General features: G+C 32.8%; 1 protein-coding gene across 1 annotated transcript; it reads left to right on the top strand.

The window, feature by feature from the left end:
• The first annotated feature begins 4,484 nt into the window (after positions 1–4,484).
• LOC108692367 (probable muscarinic acetylcholine receptor gar-2) lies at positions 4,485–23,272 on the top strand. The gene is made up of 4 exons (XM_018200590.1): positions 4,485–4,647; positions 19,170–19,378; positions 19,756–19,947; positions 20,771–23,272. Exons 1-4 carry the CDS (start codon positions 4,550–4,552, stop codon positions 23,053–23,055), a joined length of 2,784 nt encoding a protein of 927 aa, XP_018056079.1. The 5' UTR covers positions 4,485–4,549; the 3' UTR covers positions 23,056–23,272.
• The last annotated feature ends 298 nt before the right edge of the window (positions 23,273–23,570 follow it).

Genomic DNA, 23,570 nt, shown 5'->3' with positions numbered 1-23,570 from the left:
TGAAGTAATACAGCAAACATTTGAATGATTAATATTTTACTAGTATTGGAAAAAAAGAAATATGATAAAAAAGAAATATAATACTACAGTACATATATACAGTTTTAATTCATAAAAGCTTCGATTTTAACCTAGATGGCTTAGCTCCAAAACTGTTATTTTACAAGTAGTAGCACTCTACATCAATTCATTGTCTTTCAACATAAATTAAAAATTTATTTTTATTAACATTTATTATCTAGTTTAATATTAATATTAATATTAATATTAAAAATGGTTAAAAATTTTATTATAAAAATAAATGATTTGAAATACATATGAAATTGTTTTATGGTTTTAATGTGCAAATATATCCTATCATAAATAAAAACGTGTTTACTATACAGTGTAGGTTTTCATTACAGGCGTAAGTCACAAGTTTGTTTCTACTTCCAAGTTGTCGATTGCTTTTTGAAGATTAATATGAATGAAGTGTTGTTTACAGTCTAGAAATCGACTTTAATAGTCAACAAAATGTATTTGAAGTTTATCAAACAACATTTGATCAAAGATCATTTGCACAAATATTAATCGCAATACTTTTCTTCTGATTGAAGTACTCAATAATTTTACGTTTTATTATGAAGCATTCGGCAGCAAAATAGGACAGAATGTCTCGATTTGCTCGTTCCATTTTTATTATTTTCTATTTCGTGCACCACATATTTCCTAGCTGACTATTGCGTGTGCAAATTATTTCACCGCAAATCTGACGAAGAGAAACCATCAGCGAAATCTACGTGGTTGGAAAAAATGTGGGTATATCGCTGATTCTCATCCGAGCGAATGAATGCGCGTCTCGCGGGCGATAAGCGCGGAAAACAGGATTGACGTAAAAGTTTTGCGATATTTCTCTCCGTGTAAATCGCGGGGAATGTGGTACAAGGAGTAGGCGGAAACAAAACGGTCGCGTTGTAAGATGAAAGAAAGGGAAGCTGCTGGGATTGCATAAATTTGCAGACTGATAAAGCTTGAAGTGCCTCGTCTTGTTATACTCGTCCTCGTCCAAATTTATCCTCACACATTCCAAGAGAACAAGCGTTCAAGGCAAGATAGAAATCCAGAAATGAGAATGATAAAATCACAATCGATTTCTTCATTTTAAAGAGCGACGTAATTTAGAATTCGTTAAAAAATATATTTTGTGATAATACAACGTGTTTGAAATCTAATTTGTAAGTCTAATGATAACTCGCTCAATAAATGTATATATTCATCGTATTAAATCAGATTTATTAAAATTTATTCATTGCGTATTTACTTTTTCTTTATTTTAATTTATTTTCTTTATTTTTATACGCAAAATTATTTATCAAAATTAAACTTTTCATTTAATATATCTATTTTATTAATATTTAATAAAAATAGTATCTATAAAGATTTTGTTAGACAGTTTACAGATTATATTAATTTAAACTTTTTTTATTCGTACATTCATAAAGTGTTTGTAGTATAATAATTATTTAAATAGTGTAAAAATTATTTTCATGTGCTTCTTACGATTACCGAACCGTAGTGATTTTACTGAAGAGAGTGATTAAGCATGTTTTCTACATCTTGATCTGAAATTAGTGAACGAGGAAGTATGATCTGTGCGATTTCCATGTCAGGTACAAATGGCTGACAGTGTCGTCTTCTATGAAAAATGTGCTTTGCACATGCAATCCTTTAATTATTTTAACCATCTGGGATCTAGACACAGATTGCATTAAGGTTATATCTATATATAAATTTGAGATATGTTTGCGAATAAGCTTTTGTCCACAAATTGTTGTGATATGTTATTATTTTAACATAATACCTTCCTTTTTGTAATATTGTAACAATTATAACTTTATAGTTTAAGTTTAAATAATAAATTGTGTTACTGTTACTATTGCGTGATGCTAGTTAAAAAGTTATGATGCATTTATTTCTCCCAAAGCAGAAGAGAAATCTGATATTCTTGAATAACGTAATAACAGTCGATGCTAATTGGGGTCTCGTTAAGGGACAAAGAAAAATCCTTTTCTTTTATACAATTGCATTGGATTCGTTCTAATCAATTCCGTTTATGAATTATACTCTCTCTATTTTCAGCATTGTTTAATTCATTGTAACGTAAATTAGTAAGTAAAAATCTCAAATAAACATTTCATTATTTTACAGAATCTAATTTTCCTTTACAATTTTTTTCTAAATAGAATAAAGACTTTTTATTGCAAGGCAGTTAAGTGCATTTTATTAAAAGATAGTGAGTATTTTTAAAACGTTTCAGTTTATCATCATTGAATCGTTGAGAGATAATGGTATCGTCATGTAGTCGTGTTATAGTACATTGGAAATGAAGAAAATAATGTGCTGAAAGAAGCGTTGTCAATCTGATAAATATCGCGTGTCACTACTGCACTCATAAATATATATTAAGTTGCACTGTAATGTATACTTCTTTGAATTGCGTTAGTATATGAAAAATATGTTATCGATCGCATTTATAAATAAATGCGTTACATTTTGTTGGAATAGAAAATCGGGAGATAATGAACCATATAGCAGCAATGTGGTATATTATTTCATCTTTAATTAAATAATGGGATAGTAAAGAAGGGAATTACCATGTATGAAATGTATAATTGTAATGGCAGTGCTCTTTGATGGAAACCATGTACAGTCAATTTCACCAACATATTACGGTGCAAGCATATTAAATATTATACGCCTACGTGTTTGATCTTTCAGTTAAAATTAATTTGATCATCATATGCAATAGTCCACTATGTAAATGATAGATGTTTATAGAACATATGACGTATATATTGTATATATTATTATTGTACATTATATTTAATTTAATATTTAGCTAATTGAACATCGCGTTCTATTGGAAAAATTTTTTTTTTATAAACGCAGCTTTCAGCGTAGTAATATAAATCTTATTCTTTCTCGTAAACATTGCGTTTCAATACGTATTGATATGTATTATACAATAGCATGATTGTTATGGGCTTTGAAAGAAAAGATGTAAAACAAATAAAATCATAATATTTTGTTATTATTATTATCGTCAAAATCCTAATTAATTTGTCGCAGAAATAAAATTAAATATCTCTAAACGCGTATAAAATTGTACATCAGCATAGTTACTATTTTGTCATCATTCATATTTAAAATATTTATTTATGTTTTATATATATATATATATATATATATATGCAAGTACTAAAAACATTTAAAATAGTTTTGCTTAATGATGATATTTTCATTCGTAAGAAAATGTATTTATTTGAAGTAATGAAAATCGCATTTTTGGTCAGATGAAATTTCAAGTAGAACAAGTAATTCCCTGGCGGTGTGGCGGTTCGTTTGTCGAGGTCAAATGTTTTTAACTCCTAGATTTATGTGTAAAAAAAAATGCTTCATAAATTCTAAAAGGAGGAAAAAAGAATACAAATATAAAAAGATTATTGCAATAATTGTTGCTGTTTAATATATTACAACATTGTAATATTATTAACGTTATTTCAATGCGATGCATGATAGTATTGACGTCGGAATGCTATTGATCGAGTACAAGGCATGACTGGTAGAAATTAAATTTCTTATGTGGAATCTTAATATGCATATATGTATCACAGAAAACAGTAATTTAGAATGAGATTTTATATAGCGATGATCGGGTCAACCTGCATAACGACGTCTGCGCGTGCACAATAATATGAGTTGCGTTCGCAATTGAAGGAAATCATACGCTTCGCGTTATAATTTATTATACACAGCTAATAATTAATTTTCTCAAGAACCGTTGCAGCGCAGTTATATGAAAATAAAATATACGCGCGCAAATTATGTCAACTTTTCTTTCTTTCTCTTTCTTTCTTCCTCTTCAGTTATACGCAAGCAATTAAATGACAAATATTGTTCCCTATTCATAGCATTTATACAACTGGCATTGTACGTTTTCTGTAACGGCCACATTTTCTAAGACATAATCATAAATATAAAACATGGAGTCCGCCGTGCTACACGCAAAGGGAGGTTTTTTGCGTTTTATTTGTTTGACCTTGACAATACTATCACGGTTATTTGCAAAAAAAATATTTATTATCGACAGTAATACTTCGATAAATCTTAAGCAGTGCTTACCATATCAGTAAGGCTTAAACATGCGATATAATATTGCTTGCAATGATAACAATTTTAATCGTTTTACCTGCTATAATAGAAAAGATTTGTTTCTTACTTTTCGTATACCTAGTCGTAAATTCTACTTTACTTAATCTACTTTAAGAAAAAGATTTATAAGACATGACCAAATAAAAAGAGAATTTATTTCAAGATTTAATCATAAATTTTAGTAAAACTTAAAAACATGTAAGCTTAAAAGAAAATGTTTTCGCGAATATCCGAATATTTAATATTATATAATATTTTTATTTTATTACGATTTTTCAGGATGTCCGAAAGATGACTAGGTATTGAGGAGGAGAAGGCGCAGTAGCTTTGAAGGTTGCTGCCGCCTCGGTTTGGTGGAATGGAGATGAACGGCACCGAAAGCAGCCTGAATGGCACCGAGGTCAATCGCACTTCCGCACCGATCTTCACCATCGGCACAGATTTCATCACGCAATGGTAAGAGCGCGGATCTTTTATTCAGAACGAACAGATTGGTACATAACTGCGGAAACGACCATGTGCGAAACTATAAATGGAATATGGCTTTCCACATGTGAGGTAGTCCTTTGGGTTTTTACAAATTTTAGCATATAGACAACAAGCTGCATGGTTACAATTTCTATTTGCATACAGCCATCACACCACTGATGCGCAGACGTTAGATTATTTTGCGTGTATTAATATAATTTTAATGTAGCAAAATATAGATTGCTGAATTAAAAATTTCCATAAAGATGTTGGATTTTAACTATGACACAGTACAATCATGTTGCGTTAATCTTTCAGGAAATCTGTAATTGTGCTAAAGGCAACGTCATCGAAATTGTATTTGTGGAAGAAATAATAATAAAAGCTAAGCTAAAAAAGATATGTTTAATATTTATATTTATTAGTAATAAAGCTCATAAAATTTAAAAAACAAAAAAATAAAAAGGCTACGAGCCATATTTATTTTAAACATTAAATTTATTGTTTGTTTTTCTCTTATACAAAATTTTTATTTAACATTATTATAAAAGTAGGGTACGAAAACTAGTTTTTATACTTCCTGCATGCTTTTTCGTGGCTACAACGGATTGCTCTCAAATCCTTTTTGCTGACGTGTACTTGCACTGTGTAACATCATTCGCTCCATCGATCTTTAACATCCCCAAAGGATTTTGTGCTACGGGAAATAGGATAGACAGATCGATGGCACAAAGACAATGTTAATAAGATAACAGTAACTGACGTTATTAATTGGTTCACCGATTTATTGTACATTCTCTGTATTGTATACATATATATATTAAGAGAATAATGTAAATTTACTTATTTATATATATACTATAGATCACAGATACTATAAATCACGAAGTAACCTTAATCTTGTCCTAAAAAATCAAGATAACGTATATATTAAAATTATTTATTGACTTATATATATTAGCAAATACATTATTCTCTTGTAAATAACATTAATCATTTAATTTTTCAAAAATATAACAATTATAATAGCGTCAACTTTGTAACGGATATATTACATACTTAATAAATTTTTGTTATAATTTATTTGTTTTAATGAAGATGCGTGTCTTTTATTCCTCACGTAGCGCAATCACATGTCAGTTGCCGTAATCAAATCTTATGAGATAATGGTAGTCCATTTAACGTAAATGCACGGCCATCTGATTAGATTTGTGAGACTGTCCTCGCGAAAGAGCACGAGAATGAGAGGTTTGTTACTGTAAACGCATTTAAACGCGTTTAGATGAGTGATTCATCATTTGGCGGAATGACCTTCTTGAATTCCAAGCGACTTTGCCAAGTTGCCGTTACCTCTCTGGGACTGTTCATTATCGAGGGGTAATAACATCACGCGGCGCTTCTTATACAGTCAACGGTCACCGTTTGTGTTCCCTACTTCGTTGGGAATATCAAGGCTAAAGGAAATGAACTTTCATTAGGGACAAAATTGAAGTAAAAAAATTCCCTCGAGAAGTCACCCTCTTCTCAAGGCAAGATTTTTCTTCGAGTTCTTTCCCATTTTAATCACGTCGAATAGCCAAATGATCATCACGAATTCTTAAAATTGTTAAAATTATTTTTTTTATACAATTTACATAATAATTTGCATAATAATTAAAATTTATTAAAATTCCTGAAATAATCAGTTTCTATAACTTTATCTATATATTTAACTTAAAAATATATTTAACTTAAATTAAAGTTAGAAATTATTCTTAATCGTGATGTAGAAATACTTTAAAATAGGCCTGTCCAATTTGAGCTCCGGAGCCAAAACGCAAAGCCATCGACGCAAAAAAATTCAGTGAATGTGAGTAAGATTTCGGGGACGCGGAGATCCGATTGACATTTTATAGTGTCAATCTTACCCCAATCTTATCCGAAATCTTACCCGCGTTGAATTCTTTTTTGTGTCGATTGCTTTGCGTTTTGGCTCCGGAGTTCAAATTGGACAGGCCTGCTTTAAGATATATTAACAAAAAAGAGATATTTATTGTTCTATTTCATAATTATAAGTATAAGTTGCGTACCTACTTTCGAAAACTATCGCGAAAAATATGTTAAATATCTGCAATTCATTCTTTTTTTCATCTTTTTCTACAATCTGAATTTTTGAAATTATTAAAGATCATTTAATTTATAATGTTATATATTGTTAGTTTCCTTGAATGCATAAATACGTTTGACGTGATGACATTTCAAGACAAGCAACGATTGGTACAACAGCTATTTGTACACATCATAATCGACATTTTACGCAAAGTCGATTTACACGATCGAACTTTCATCACCGTATGCACCGCGTTTATACAATAGTTTGAAATAGTCTATATAGTTACCGCGTGCATATGATAGCAGAGGTATTTGCGGAGCTGACGGATAAAACTCGCATAAACCAATTCGGGCCAAATTGCATCCTTGACCTAGCAGGGCCACGATAATCTGGCAATGCGACGGGGTGAAGCACGCGGCTAAGTTAGTTGATGGGCTACTTGGCCGAATACGTCAGGCATGATTGTATGAACGTCGTTATTTAACGAAAGAAAAAGTCGTGCAACGACATGGAATCACGCAAGCAATGTCGCTTGTTGGCGCGCACGCGATTGAGGTGAAAATTTCGAATGTTGCGTGAGCCAACAACGTCGACCACGGCAAAAGTCGTTCACTAGAGCAGATTCAATGTATGTCACAGCATACGCGAAATCTTCGCGTCAATTGAGAGGGAATGCTTTACTTAAGACGGAAGGAAATATGATAGATAGCGTTCTAATTTATAGAGTGAAATAGATTTTAATTAATGTGTAATTAATGTAAAATTTTAATTGTACACAGTATTGATAGTAAATTAGAAAAGAATTGATAAAATTTTGTTTAAAAGATAGATGACAATATTTACTATTTTTAAATCAGTATATTTATAATTATGTAACATCTATTATATTATATATACATATATATAGTATATTATATATACGTTAACATACATATATCAATATAAGTTTTGTCAATGTAAAGTTAACATACGTCAATGTAACATTTGCAATATTTAATAACCTCATCGTAGTAAACGGATCGAAATCGAAAATGCTTTTATATACATAAAACGGATATATTATGAAGTTTGTGACATGTTGGGTTACATTTCCCGGAAATATCGATTTCCATCGTAACTGGTTGAAATGACAGACTGATATTTTGTACCTTTTTTGTAACGCGAAATGTAACGTAAGAACAATTCTTCTGTTATTATCTACATTTATTAATTCCCTTTATGATAAAATTCAATTGATCTCTATCTGAATGCCTATTATTTTAAGATTGAAATAATCTATGTGTCTTACATCTTTCATTTTATTGATTTGACATTGAATGTATTGTATTAAATAAACATTAATTTCTAATTAATAATTTAATAATGTTTGAAATAAATAGCAATAAATAAAAGACGTAGAAAGAAATCTATAAATTGATTAAAAGTAGAATCTAGCACTGTCATCTAGATTTTTGCTAGTTTTATTCTAATTTAATTTGTTATAAAATTAATATTTTATATTAATTTTTACTTTAATTTAATTTTTATTTTATATTAATATTTTACGTTATATTAAAAATAGTATTTTACGTAAACTTATAATTATAATCTAAATATAATGATTCTTTGCAACATTTAGCATTATTTTAGCATTAATAATAAAATAAACATGCATTAAATAATAAATCTATAAATAACTGGAATTGACCAATATTATTGCAGAAAAATTTAACAAAATATAAGAAAGAGAGAGAAGGATAAAACGGCTTTGAGAGATACAGTAGGTAAAATATAGCGAGTCGATGGCATTCGGTATTCCTATCTTTTAGCGCGACGACGTTGCATGTTAAAATGGAACAGAGCCATTAAATGAATCGACTGTTGCATCCAACACGAGGCGGATGCTATTGTTTCGTTTAACTGTGTGAATGACACTCTGTAAAAGCGCGACTGGTAATGTACCGTCTAACTAGATGATGCATGCGATTAACACTGCGCTATTATAATGCGGCGATCAATTGTCGTATGACTTTCTGTTCCCTAAGGAATTCTAGTTATCCTGGTTGAGAGAGAAGAGGGTCGTTCATTCTATTTTTATTTTGTTTTGATTCTTCATGCGAAATATACAACATTATTAGAATTCTCGAAATAACACTTTTACTTTATATAAATATGATTTTCTTTCCTCTCTCTCTCTCTCCCTCTCTCTCTCTCTCTCTCTCTCTCTCTCTCTCTCTTTCTGTCTTTATTTCCTCAATTTATTATATGAAAAGAATTGTATATAAATTGTTTATAAATCGCTTATCGTTTCTAAATCAAGCTTATAGAAGAACAAATTTGAGTTAAATTCTGCAATAAATAATAAAAATAAAGAGTTTACCTTTCTGAAGTGATTTGACAATATACACTATAAAATTATATCCAATACTTTAAATTGTTTTATATGATTCTCTCGCGCATTTCCAATTGCCCAAACGTTAAGCCAACGTGTAACGAATTATCTTCGTCGTTTCCCAGTTTTGTGTATCAGAACTGACGCACGATTACAGCATATGCAGAGAACAAATAAAATAGATCGAGCAACGGGAACGACACTGGAGCACATTGTGATGACACACATGGAATATTGATTCTCGAATTTTCATTGCTATGCTGGAGAGAACCGAGAGAAAAATGCATTCTTCGTATGCTGGAATGAAGCTTTCGTACGGCTTTCGTATCGCGTATTTTTGCTTTTTCTAGCGAGATAGACAACATCTAAAATCGTGAGATTCAATTTATCTACATATTCTCGATTGTGCATACAAATCTTAGAAAATGTACAGAGAGTAGCCATTTTTACGTGCAATGCGCAACGTATTATTGTGAAAATAAAGTTATTTGTTCTCAACTTTTTTACACATGAGACAAATATTTTTTACTCAAAAACTTTAATACATGGCAGTTTATAATCTAAAGTCCACTTAGCATGTAAAAACTTTTCTAGCAAGAAGCACTTCCTACTTGCGACTAACAAGAGACTTGTAGCAGAAAATTACAAGAGAAAATCTTCTATTTTACTCACGAACACTTTGAAAGTTTGTTGGTGCGATTCATAAACATCCTATACTATAATATCATGTGCGATATTAGATATGTATATGCTACATATCCGCGGAATGTAATGGGAAATCGATAGCATGTCAGACCTGTGTGAAAAACTATGTCTTCAAAGGCTATCTTTTATAATATTTTTAGAGATAGGGATATACTTACCAACATATTTAGTTTGTTGAGTAAACGATGAAGGACATTACTTTAATATAAAGAAAAAAGCGTTAAAAAGAGAGAGAGAGAGAGAGAGAGAGAGAGAGAGAGAGAGAGAGAGAGAGAGATGCGCACGTACATAAATGGTATGCATAATTTTGCCGGGATGACTTGCGAATTTTTATATCTATGACGCAAGTGTATAAATGGCACGAATATCTTTATAACACTTTAGATGTTTTATTTTACAATTTTAAAAGAACAGAATGTTAAAAAATTCTGTATGTTAATAATGAAAATATTCATAGCTTCATTATTTTAGCAACCACGTTTAATATTATGAATATAGTATTTAATAATTTATAAGCATCACAAGACTGTTAAGTTAGGCTCTTAAGTTTTAAATCTTATCTAACAAATTATAAGATGGATGCATTACAACAGCATTTTTTTTCAATTGTTGTTTCAGTTTCTTTGTTGGATGCTGGAATAGGTAAACTAAATAGAAGAAGATGCGTCACGATTTCAATTAGTGATACTTGATTTATAATGAAAAAAAAAAAACTTGATGGAAGGCGTTGCAGATGTCATCGTTGAAATGAAATGAGTTTTTCAAGCAAAAAGTATGTTAGAGCTCATTAATTCGATTAGTGAATGTTCCCTGCATCATTGCCTCATGTTCATCGTTTGAATATGGCATTGCAGTTTCTCGCGAAATTAAATCTAGGCATGCTAGGTCCACTATGCCTACCGCTTAATTAGTATTGAGAACTTATAATTTCATATCGTATATATATATATATCTTCATGGCACATGTACATCATACTCAAAATTAGATACTCAGTTTTGATTTTTAATGCGCGTTATTTTAAATTTAATAAGGTAGAGTGCATCAGCACAATGTGCATATAAATTAATGAGTATTCATTTTCATTCAATTCCATTAACTGTACGGAATCATAGAGGATATCGAGGTTCATCTTACGATTTGCTATAATGTTTTTAGTTAAATTCTGATCATAATTCAATCATAAAGAATGACTTTTATCGGAATGATGTTTAAATAGAATTTGAATTAGATGTATAACTTGATAAATATAGTATTTTGATAACATGATAAATATTTTGTACACAAAGCCAATTTTAGCTGTTTCATTTATCGAACTTATCAATCACGCTGAGGCTGTCGAATGTATATTCAGGAGGTTGATGTCATTTGATTTTTTTCAAATATTCCTAAATGACCATTTCTCTCTTATCATGTTCCGAAAATGGACATTACGTTAACCGATGATGTATTATATTAACTCGCTTACAAATTATCATATTCTAATAGCTCTCATCAAAATAGAAACCTATTTCTTTCATAATCACACTGAAAAAAATGTAGCTTATAATTTAAAGATTGTATTCAAAGGAAAAAAATTCTATCTAATTATCAAAGAATTTAAAAACAGAATATAGTAAAAAAAATAGAAGATATAAGCTATTTGATTAAGATTTTATTGTTTTTTCATGATTGAAAATTTCGAGAGATAAAAAAAATATTGCAATAATGAAAATCAGAATAACTTGTATAATTTGAAGTTGAGTCTTGAAAATTCTGATACGGTGCCGTACAGTCTAGTACGTACCTGCGCGATTTCCGACTGAAAGGACAAGTTGGTTAGGTGGCGTGTAATTGGTGGAAATTAATAGATAACTCCCTTGTTCGTCGCGTCGGTTTCATAAAGGATACGTATCCCGCGCGTGTAGTTTTGCAGCACGGAACATTTCATCTTAGTAATGTCACCATAATGTTACTCGCTGGTCGCATCTTTGCATCTTTGTCAATTGCGTTGCGATGAAATATGAAGGAAATTAATGTATTGCGTACATAAACATTTTCATAATTTTTAAAAAACTTGTAGAGTAAACGAATAAAAATATTTTTATAAAATAGTTTAACGTTTCTACTAAAACTTACGCAATCACATTGACAGTTCATAGATCAGTATTTAATTTGATTTACAATCAAGATGTAATATTATATTCATTTTTGTTGAAAAATATTTAGACCGACATCTGTAATTTTTTAAAATAATATTAACAGTCGAAAGTTTTTCATATGTAATCTTCGATGGTAATTTCCGTGTAAAGATTTTTCCCATGTAAAGAAGGCTCAAGACTCGAAGTACGAGTTAATATGTTCGTTCAAAACGGTTATATTGAAATTTATGATGATCGACGAGATGATCTCAAATATATCGTTCATTCAAGTATAACATTCAATCTAGATATATCGTTTCAAAAATTAATCCAATGCTTGAATCTACAGCTTCCTTAGCTTCCTTCGCTTTTAGTGGTCCGACGCTCCTTCTCTGCAATTTTAATCCACCGTTTTATAGGCTCCGGTAGTTCATAATAGCAGCGTATTAAAGTTCTTATCGGAATCCTATTATGTAGATAATAGAGTCTTTTGTTTATCAAGCTGATGTGGAGCGATATTTATCGAGAAAGGAGTAAATTATAAGCTGCCGGCATTTCCAAAAACGGTCTATCTTTTTGAGCCATTCAACGACAATCTTATTTCTCTTTGTTATTTTGTAATTATTGTTAAAGATAAATATGCGAGATTTATGTTGCTAAGTCAGCATCGAAGTCAATCTCGCGGCAGTATCGCGATTAATGGAAAAAGTTTACGTTCTGTCACCGGAAGTAAAATTCGGGTTTTTCATTTCGCGCGAGTGTACTATTGAACATATATAGATCCATAACAGTTGCGGCAAAGTTGCATAAGTATAGCGCGATTGCTGTGACGACGATGTAACCACAGGGGTTTACGATTTGCTTTTCGAGCGCTATTGGGTTGGTTTATCCGGCGGTTTCAGTACCACGCCGAAGGCGATCGTGCGCGCGCGCGCGCACGTACGTCAGCAAGAGTTATTAAATAGATTCGTTCCATTCCCTCGCGGCGATCGAGATTCCCCTTCGCAGTCTGCTACATCACCGCAGCAACGCTATCATCCTACGATGTCGTAACACGTTTGCCGCCGTAACGTATCCTACCCATATTTATAGAGCCGCGTTCGCTATCAGCTAAAGTGTAAATCTGATTTGATCTCTAATCCCCATATTAAGCTTCCGCTTAATAATCAACTAGCATCACAAGATACGAATTATTGTTTCGCTCTAGATACGTCGGCAAATGTGATACGTGTTATATATACGACGGCTTTTGGCTAAAGCTTTCGAAGAAATAAAAGATCATCGTATCTTCTTGGATAATTTTTTAAATAAGAAGAAAGATTTTGTCACGGAAGATTTTATACAAAATCCAGTTACAGTTAATTACATTTTAGCGTGTATTGTCAGAAGTTCAGTCCAATATTACGAAATCTGTGTAAAGGAAGAAACTTTGGTAAAGTAGAGAGATCTTCAGCGTCTCTTGAGAAGACCTGTTTCTCTTTATTGTTATAAAGTGTAATTTTGTGGGAACTGTACAAAGTTCTACCACTTTAATCGGCGAACTTACGTACGTCTTCTGTTAGTGCGACTTAATGAGAAAGTAAACAGCGAACAAGAACAAAATAGAAGTGTAAAGAAGAAATGTATGTTTGAAGAAAAGTGATATAATATCATCGCGAATATTTGTATTATATAAAAATTTCTCTAAAAATAACGGATCATAAAGCACAGACAAATAAGATAGTTTATTACGTAAATATTTAATTAATTCAATTAATCGACAAAATTAGAGCAGTTAATATGTCATTATTATCATATCATATTAATCTCAATATCTCAATATATTTTCGTCAATAAAGGATTTAAATTATGTTTAGAGAAATTATAGATATACGTAATTGTGCAATATAACAAAAAATAATGCGATTGCAATTATACGAATAAAACTTTTATTTTATAATTTCATTTTAGAAGATGTTATTCCTTTAAACAATTTGCGTTCATGTCTTTTTCGTCTATTGTATTATTTGATATGTACACTGCAAATATGTATCTGCAAGTATATAAATTATATTAAAAAGTATCTTCTGTTATATTAAAAGAATTCTAAGAGATCAAATGACTTTTAAAAGAGAAAAGCCATTTTTTTCCGAGAAGAAGATAAAAGTGTAGTACACGCCAGGAAATCAGCGTTCTTTTTCTGTTCATGCATTTTATGATCGTCATTCCTTTATATTACGCATAAAATAGCTTGATTCTCGCCATATATCTATGTGTTCTCTCTTCAAAATTGATTTAAAGTTGCTTCGACCTTGAAGAGGAGAATTTAAAGAAAATCATATCACTTGAAGATGCACTGTTGAGAGGAACTAACGTTATCTGCTCCAATATTACCCTGCAGCTATGGGTTATGTATTTTGGCGAGGAGGGTGAGAGAGTCTTTTGAAATGTTCCATTCAGTAGCCGGGCAGGAAAATAAAAATAAGATTTCCTTCAGAGGCGATTGCAAACATATGGCGAAGAAAACTTGTAACATGGAACCATAAATGCGATGCTGTTGTCGATCTTCAAGGATGAATTATCAGTAGCCAAAAGATCATGTTAATAAAAACAGTGATTTTTTTGTTAGATAAAAAGTTATTTTCAGAAAAATTATTATAACAACACAAGGTGTACTAGATTTTTAAAATTTAAAGTTTTTCAATATTAATGAATCATATTGTTCGATAAAGTATTTACTACTCGATAAAGTATTTTACTAATTTTCAGCAAGTTTTAGCTATCTTGTAATTATAAATGAACGCATACTCTGTTACAATAAAGTTTTATTAAAAAAATTAGATAAAGGATATAGTCCGTTATTTATATTCTCGAATCTCTAAATTGTTTAAATCAAAAATCTCTATGATCGTATATTTTATATTCTTGTTGTGAATCAGTTCGATTTGACAAATAACGAATCTGGGTTGGTTCGTCGAGTCTCTCGCTTGCTGCTGCAATATTTACGATACACTGGAACGACGCCGACGGGGTACTTGTTGCCGTCGCTCGCCGTCATTCCTGCTCCGCTATCTCCTTGTAATTTTTCCCCGCTTACAACACGGTCCAACTTTTTATTTGCTCCTCTCTTTCAGTCGCCCTCTCAGCCTTTCTCCTTCCAGTGCGGCCCTTCCATCCGTCCGTATGATCATGCCATTCCACGGCGATGATCCTCTGCTCACCAAGGCTTGTATAGCTTCCACCCTTTGCCACCCTCTCTCGGCATATGTACACAGACGAAACCTGCTCGCGCACATCTAAAAGGGACATGCACACAACACATTCTGTCACTGAGCGCTATTGCGCCATGGTGTTAACGAATGTCCACGCGATTCGATACACCGGCTCAGTGTCCATTCGACTGGCAAGATACTGGCGTGTAGCTGGTGCGGGCTGACAAGTCACACTCAACGAATGTAGCGGGGACAATGGATTGCATGAATAAAATGGAGCAAATGTTTTTGTTTTTTTTTTACCTAGCAAGTATTCGAAGAATATGACGTAAAAATGTAACTATGTTCAAAGTTACATAGCCGAAAGAATTGTTTCTACAAGTAAAAAGTCTTAGAAAATGTTATAAAACAATATAAACAATCAAAATTATATATATTTTAATGTAATAAGATTTTCTATATAGATTTTTTAAATTATACAAGTTAATTGAATATTCCTTTCACTAAATCTATTGCTTTTTTAACAACTGGGTTACATTTAATTAATGCTGTAGATTTAATATTTATTCCTTTTGTTATTTTATTGTTTTTCTACTTTCTTGATAAAATCATAATCGTAATAATGTAATACTCTATATACATTTTAATTTATATATGCGTTTTTTTAATAAATACTTTGGATATATTAAACGCATATGAATATAAATTACATATTGATTGTACATTTTTATAATAATGTTGGATACATACACTATTGTCTGCTTGATATAAAGTAGATATTTTTAGCGTTAATAAAGCGAAGCTTCATGTGTGAAGGTTCAGGAGGGATATCCTTCTGACGAGCTGAATCCCCTTCGTGAGTCTTACAATCCACTTGCGTGTCTCTTCTTGTAACGCCCTTTGCCTTTTTCTTGCTTTTTTCCTCCCTTGTGATTAAAAAAAAAACTTTCTGAAATGTTGATACTACGTGCTTATGCAAATGACAGGAAGTAGTAGTGCTGTAATTTACGTCATTTTACATTAGATCGAATTAACTCGTGCAGTTAGAGAGAGGATGTGAACGCGAACATTGGTTACAAGTTTCTTCATTATATCGTACAATTTAAGCTGGAAAATCAGTTTGTAACTCGATTTCGTGAAATTACTGAAAATACTTTTTTTATTCACAATTTAACTTGTTAAAACATGTTTTTCGTAAAATAAGAAACTCTATATGTGCTATATTGTATAATATATTACATAATAATTATAATAACAATAATTTATTAATGAAACAAATTTTATATAATTTTATATAATTCTTAATTGAGATTATTAATTGCCACATACTGAATTATTAATTTTCAAAAAAATAATAAAACTAATGATACAATTTTCTAAATGTTATTTTTTTCTACGATCTTGTTTCTATTTATTCATGCAAACATTCCATATTATAACTGACAAAGTTTGTAACTATGATATACACGTATTATGTTAACAAACTTTCTTTCGCCGAGTAAAAATTTTGCTTTCCATTATTATAAAATTTTTTCCCCGATTCTTCTTAACCAAATGACTGTACTTTCAGATAATTACAAGTGTCGATCTTTTTTTTACGAACGTTTCACAATATAGTGGTATAAGATAGAAATACAGTCCTAATAACAAGGACAAGTATTTACGGATGATTTTACGGTAGAGATACACAAGAAGGATGCTCACGAATAACGAGAACAAGTATTTACTCTTGGGAAACAAAGAATCTCGTAACTCATTCTTTATTCTCTCGCGGTTCTTCAGTTACTCTTGGAGATCTGCCATATAATAATGTTAACTGTGTAAGATTCATCAATTTTGTAAAATTCTGAAAGTAGAGCTATGTGTGTATTAAAAGAACCGCGTTCGTAAATTTCCATATTTATGAAAGTAAAAATTATTATGTTTGTATAATCTACATGCACAATCTAGAGGAATACATGGTTATCGATTACAACATTCTTATAACATTTATTTCATATTGAGTGAGCTTGATAATTAATACTGCGATCGAAAGCGATTATAATTTTTATATATCTTATCTATATAATATTTCCACTATTATTTTTGTTTACATTGATAATGATCCAAACCAGGAATCGAAACGTTTGTTTTGTTTTGTATTATCGACAAATTAAAGTTTTATATTTTAATTATATGACATGTTTATTTATTAACAAATTTCAATTTCAAATTTTAATTTATAACGATTAATTTTAGGCTCGTAGCCCTTTGTCTTTTTTAAATTTATTGAATCTTATTTTATAATTTAAAAATTACTAATTTTAATATAATTTTAATATATAGTATAAATATAATAATAAATCGTATTAATTTTGATAAATTATAAATAATAATCTCACTTTGAAACATATAAATTTGTGTATACATAATTTAAATTTATAAACTCGTAATTGTTTTATAAAAACAATCTGGTTATCAATGTCGTTTTAAATTCAATAAAGTTGAATAAAAAATTAACGTGAATTAAATGACTTGTATTTGTAAATATAAAATAATACTAGAAGTACAATTATGATATAATGTAAGGAAAAATATATTCACTATTCACATTATACGGATCGTGCAAAAAATTACCCATTGTATCAATATGCTCTATGGTGACATAATGCTTGTCGACGTTGAATGCCGAGAATTTCTTTGACGTCGAAGAAAGCACGAAAATCGAGGGTGTATCATATACTCAAACGCTTTATCCTTCATGAGAACTTCAATGCAGCTGAACTTTAGACGCGATAATCTGTGACTCGTGTTTTCCTCACTAAAATGACTTGCTAAGCTGGAGTTAGATTTCTCATTCAATCTTATAATAGAATATCCGGAACTGCATTGGCAGCTCATGTATGAAATGTTTGCATTATTTTAGCATCTGTCAGATTGAATTGTTATTATATATTACATATTTACAAATATTACATAATCAGATTGTATTTCGAATAACATTATATAAGACAAAGTTTATAATTTTTATAATTTATAAGTTTAGAGTTTCTATAATTTATAAAAGAATTACAAATTTGATGAAAGTAATAATTAATGACATTAAAAACAATGTATCTCAAAAATAAAAAGATAAATATGTAAAGTATCAATTTCCATTGTTTGTTAATATGGATATTTAATGTTCTTTAGTTTTTATTACGAAAACGCGCGCTGCACAAAAGTGAATAAAGGACAATAGCGTTTGATTCGCTTTGAAATGGTGCAATATCGATAAGAATTGTTTGATAGCTTCGATTCAAGCTATTCAGTCTTTGAATTACTAAAAGGAGGACTATTATCCGTAATTTCAGATCATGTGGAATTCCAATCGACTACGTGAATAATTTAAAAATGGTTTGGTTCACTCTCTTTAAGGTGTACCCTGTCGCTTTTTGCCTACCGGTGATGAGACTAGCGCGGAGGTTGAATGTGGTCCCATTCATGCTTATTTCAAGCTCATTGTGCTCCTGGTGTATTCAGCGCCTTTGACTCGTTTCTCGTGTCGCCACTGTAGGGACGCTCCAGAGAGTAGGACTGTACATGTCGCTGTGTAGAGAATCAGGAAATACCGGTGTCACATTTTCTTCGATGGTAACAAACATGCAGCTACGACGAAGGAATAGGAACATTGTGATTCATCGAACTATCGAACTTCTCTTTATGCGTAAAATGTAATTTACACGTGTGGATAGAAATAGCAGTCGAATACAAATGGAATTAATCCGTAATTTCATCTCTCGACTGTAATTACGTAAATGCTTAGTGCTTTATTTGTACGCATATTATTAGCCTAGATTTACTCTATTGTTACAGCGAATTTACGTAGAAAAATTTAGAGGTGACGGTATCTCATGCTAGCGTTATTTTATTTTCATAAAGCCGTATTCGTGTTACTTTATACTAATTAATGAATTTACCGTAATGGATTTTTCATTCACCCACACACTGATATTCAGATCCTCCGTTTTTCGTGTTTTATGATTCATAATAAAAAATTCTCCATTGTTCTTAGGAAGCTGAAGAGACAACGGGAGCGTCTATGTCGATTCGTGTATAATCAGATTTTGAGGGCAGAATGTACCCAGCTAAATGGAACATGGCCTGACCCGGATGATCCGCGCTGGAACAGCGGTGAATACGCGGAACTTTTGCCCGACTGGTTCCCGACAAACGCGACAAATACCTCGACTTTCGGAAACGCAACGACCTCCTCGACATCGGGTAATGTAATTGAAATTAAGGTACAATTACGCGACTTGCAGAGCAAGTATTCAAGTATTAAAAACTAACAATTGCGAAAACTCATATTTTATTTATATTTAAATATTACGAAGTAATTGATTATAAAAAATTGAGAATATATTCTATTGCGTTTCATATTTATTAATATGAAATCATATAATTGTTTTAATTTCTTTAAATTATGCAATAATATTTTAATGCAAGTACATTATTAAATCCATTGAAATTATAAATTGCCCTTAAAATTATAATTGCCGAATTATAAACATTTCCATATTAAAATCATATCGCGTGTTTCATTTGCTGATAAAACCGAATGTAATAATGTTAACGTAAGCTTTACGTTTACCAAACAGAATCTCTAGTGCCCGTTTTGCCACCATTTACGCTCTGGCAGACCATACTGATTGCTATCTGCTTGGCGATATGCATACTGCTAACTATCGGTGGTAACATCCTCGTTCTTCTGGCATTTATCGTAGATAAAGCCATCAGGCAACCGAGCAACTATTTCATTGCATCATTAGCTGCCACTGATATGCTTATCGGTAAGTCCTATAAAATTTCCGTATTTCATTTTCGCCTTTCCTTACTATAAAAGTTGAATCGTAAAAATGATTCCACGATGTAATCGTGGTGATCTGTTTGGAATATCTAATATAAATCATGTCGTTGACAACGCGATATGTCAAAAGCAAAAGATTTATAAAGGCAATTTTGTTGAAAATTATCATATTTCTTATAATTAGATAAATATTTCTATAAATTCGTATATTTATAAATAAAATTTGGAAAGTTATTAATAGTTAATTTTATTATAATTATTATAAATGACGATAGTTGCTTAATAATTTTGTAATTTTTAATATCATAGTAATTACTTCATCGAAAAGATTTATCAATAGTTCTTAAGAGATCTATAGTTTTTCAGAATGATATTAAACATAGTTGATATTAATTATATCTTATGACTTCCATAGAAATTATTGTTAAAGCGTTATTAATTATAAAATATATAAATATCGCAGCAAAAGAATACATTTTTATATCGAAATATTAAAATTGTCATTAATTTTGTTAATTATCGTTCATCACCAATTTCAAATTTAATTACAATATGATTTGTAGCACGTCGCGTTTCGATTCGCTTCCTTTGATAGGATGTTTGGGCATAGCTTTACGACCGTTTGATAGTATTTCTAATGCAAATTTCTCAGTTATGAACAGATCCCGATGCATTCATCGTGATGATAATCATACGAGATGTGTAATTTGGTTATCGTGAGGTCTGTCTGAATGCAGAATACGAGTAATCAGATACACGTGGCAACAGAAACCGACTATACAAGTAACGACGTAATTGTTGTGCAGGCACCGTGTCGATGCCGTTCTACACAGTCTACGTGTTAATGGGATATTGGAATCTAGGACCTCTCCTCTGCGATCTATGGCTGTCAGTGGACTATACGGTATGCCTTGTGTCTCAGTACACTGTTCTGCTGATCACGATCGATCGCTTCTGTTCGGTGAAGATAGCCGCGCAGTATCGCAGTTGGCGGACGGAACAGCGCGTAATCTGGATGGTGACCATCACCTGGATCATACCTGCGCTATTGTTTTTCATTAGCATCTTCGGTTGGGAGCATTTTATTGGTTACAGAGACCTACATCCGGGCCAGTGCGCCGTACAGTTCCTCAAAGATCCGGTATTCAATACCGCGTTAATAATAGGATATTATTGGACGACGTTGATCGTTCTGTTCATCCTTTATGGCGGTATATACAAAACCGCTTATGACATGCAGAAGAAAAGTGAGGCCAAGCAGCGTAAGATGCAATCGATGGTCGCGTTGAGCGCCGGCGCGATGTCCGGTATGGCCGGTCGCGCTGCTGGTATAGGTATTTCTAAAACACAGAGTACTTTGCTGAGTCAGGACAAACCGAAGATTGGAGCTACGTCAATAGATGATAGTGTCATTGGCATGGACGCGACAACTACACAAAAAATGATCTCAAAAACTGATGGCGCATTGCTGCCGGATTCAAGCAAAAACATTTCGAATATCACGGTGATGGAAACTGAGAAATCCGAACGCTCCAGTAGCCCTGCTTTCGACTCCGACGAGGAAAGCACCATCGGTACCTCACAGCCAGTTAATATCAGAAAGCGGTCTTCGCTGGCGGGTCTAGTAGCCCAATCCGGTGCTCTACAAGTTTTCGCCACCAACGGACGCCTGAACGGCATTGTACCGATCAAAGTTGAGCTGAGTGTGCCAACGGCGAAGAAACTTTTGCCGACGAGTCCTACGCGCGACACGTCGACGCAGAAAGCTCAAACACTGCCGAAGATACAGGAGCTTAGTCTTCTAGACACCGATAATCCCGCCGAGCCCGACAAGTCCAGCAGCCGAACATTGACGCCAGAACAATCCTTAAAATCAAATGATGCCGATGGCAATCTACAATCAATTATCTCGATCGAGGTGACACCACCCACTCAACTTAAGCGAACGTCGATTAGTAACAGTCAACAGAACATTATACCGCCGCCTATGCAGTTTCAAAGTAGTCCGCCAGTATCGGACAGTCCGACAATGTCCTCGTCGACCGATAGACCTAGATCATTGATCGTATGCTCTCACGGTCATGGCACTTATGATATCCTTACTGGTTTGGACGGCGGCGATTTGCGGTACATGGATGAGAGCTCCATTATCTTGCCCAGTCCTTCTTACGAGAGTCCACCGTCTTCCTTCTCCTGCAGCCTGGCTAATCCGCTGTCAACAGCACCCCCGTCGCCTATTTTGGGTAACACCATGACAGCCGGCGCGAGTACCAGCCTGTTGCAAACCGCTCTTATCAGGGCGACGGCGCAGCAAGCTGGTACCAGTCAGCTTGCTCAAATCGCACAGAGCAAACAGCATCTGCACCATCCACCTATAATGTCTAATGCATCGAGTCAAACGCACCCGCCGCGCGTGTTCATCACACATCAGACAAACGTCGCGTCGCAGACATCACCCATCAACAAGGTACACACTGAGGTCTCCGTCAATACTGATAAGATGAAGCGTCAAGCGGTGACGACAACGACGGTGATCACAACGACTGCGGCTATGCCGATAGAATCGTCTAATAGTACGGAACAATTCTCAGATCAACCCACCAAGGCGAGTAGTAATCCGCCACAGAATTCATCATCTAGCAGCATAATGCCGACAGCCTCGGTCGCCACGAATAGCCAGGAAGCGAAGAGTCAATCACAGAAGAAGAAGGAAACATCGGACACGGAACAGAACGGCTCCAGGCGCGACTTTGTGAAGTCTATTGGGAAACGATTGAAAGCTAAAACGCAGAAAAAGGATCTCATGGTAGGCCGACAAAAATCACGAACAGAGAACAGAGCGCGCAAGGCCTTTCGTACGATCTCTTTCATCTTGGGGGCGTTTGTCGCTTGCTGGACACCTTATCACGTATTAGCACTGGTAGAAGGATTCTGCTCAAATCCACCATGCACGAACGAGCATCTCTTCATGTTCTCATATTTTCTGTGCTACGCCAATAGTCCTATGAATCCTTTCTGCTACGCTCTGGCGAATCAACAATTCAAAAAGACCTTTACCAGGATACTGAAAGGTGATTTACATATGACGTAAAGTACTGTGGATTGTTCGACAGAATATTCGTTTTGATAATTAATGTAAGCGACGCGAACTGTTTTTTTTGTGGAGAAGATGGCCTTCCATATTTAATACCGAATTACACTCACTTGTCGTAACTGTGGTGAACTCGGACAATAATAAAATGAGAATAATATTTTAAGACTCGCCGGCGAAGTCAGAAGTGTTACGCGCCTTTTGTACATAATACGCACTCAAGCCAATCGAAAGTTATTATATTATATTGTATGTACATACGCTGTACACATGTGTGAATATTCGTTAACGTTATGTGACCAGGACGCGCGTGTATAACATGTGTATGTACATGTAGTCTTAGGCAATTATATATGTGTATCACAATAATAAACATTTTGCTGAACCGATACATTCCTAATAATAATTTGCGGTTCATGGTCCGTACTGTAGCGAGAGCTTGTAAATTTAACGCCGCGTGGAGAACGCGTTATGATTAAAGCAGTAATTATGTAATTTAGTAGTAAATATTTAAT

Source organism: Atta colombica, unplaced genomic scaffold, assembly GCF_001594045.1.
Source record: "Atta colombica isolate Treedump-2 unplaced genomic scaffold, Acol1.0 scaffold107, whole genome shotgun sequence".
Taxonomy (NCBI): Eukaryota; Metazoa; Arthropoda; class Insecta; order Hymenoptera; family Formicidae; genus Atta; species Atta colombica.
This window is presented reverse-complemented; position numbering and strand designations above follow the sequence as displayed.

Excerpts from the sequence above, each read along its gene's own strand:
- LOC108692367 (XM_018200590.1), top strand. The coding sequence starts at position 4,550 with ATGGAGATGAACGGCACCGAAAGCAGCCTGAATGGCACCGAGGTCAAT. Across the intron at positions 4,648-19,169 it reads ACAGATTTCATCACGCAATG|GAAGCTGAAGAGACAACGGG; the intron begins GTAAGAGCGCGG and ends CATTGTTCTTAG. Across the intron at positions 19,379-19,755 it reads AACGACCTCCTCGACATCGG|AATCTCTAGTGCCCGTTTTG; the intron begins GTAATGTAATTG and ends TTTACCAAACAG.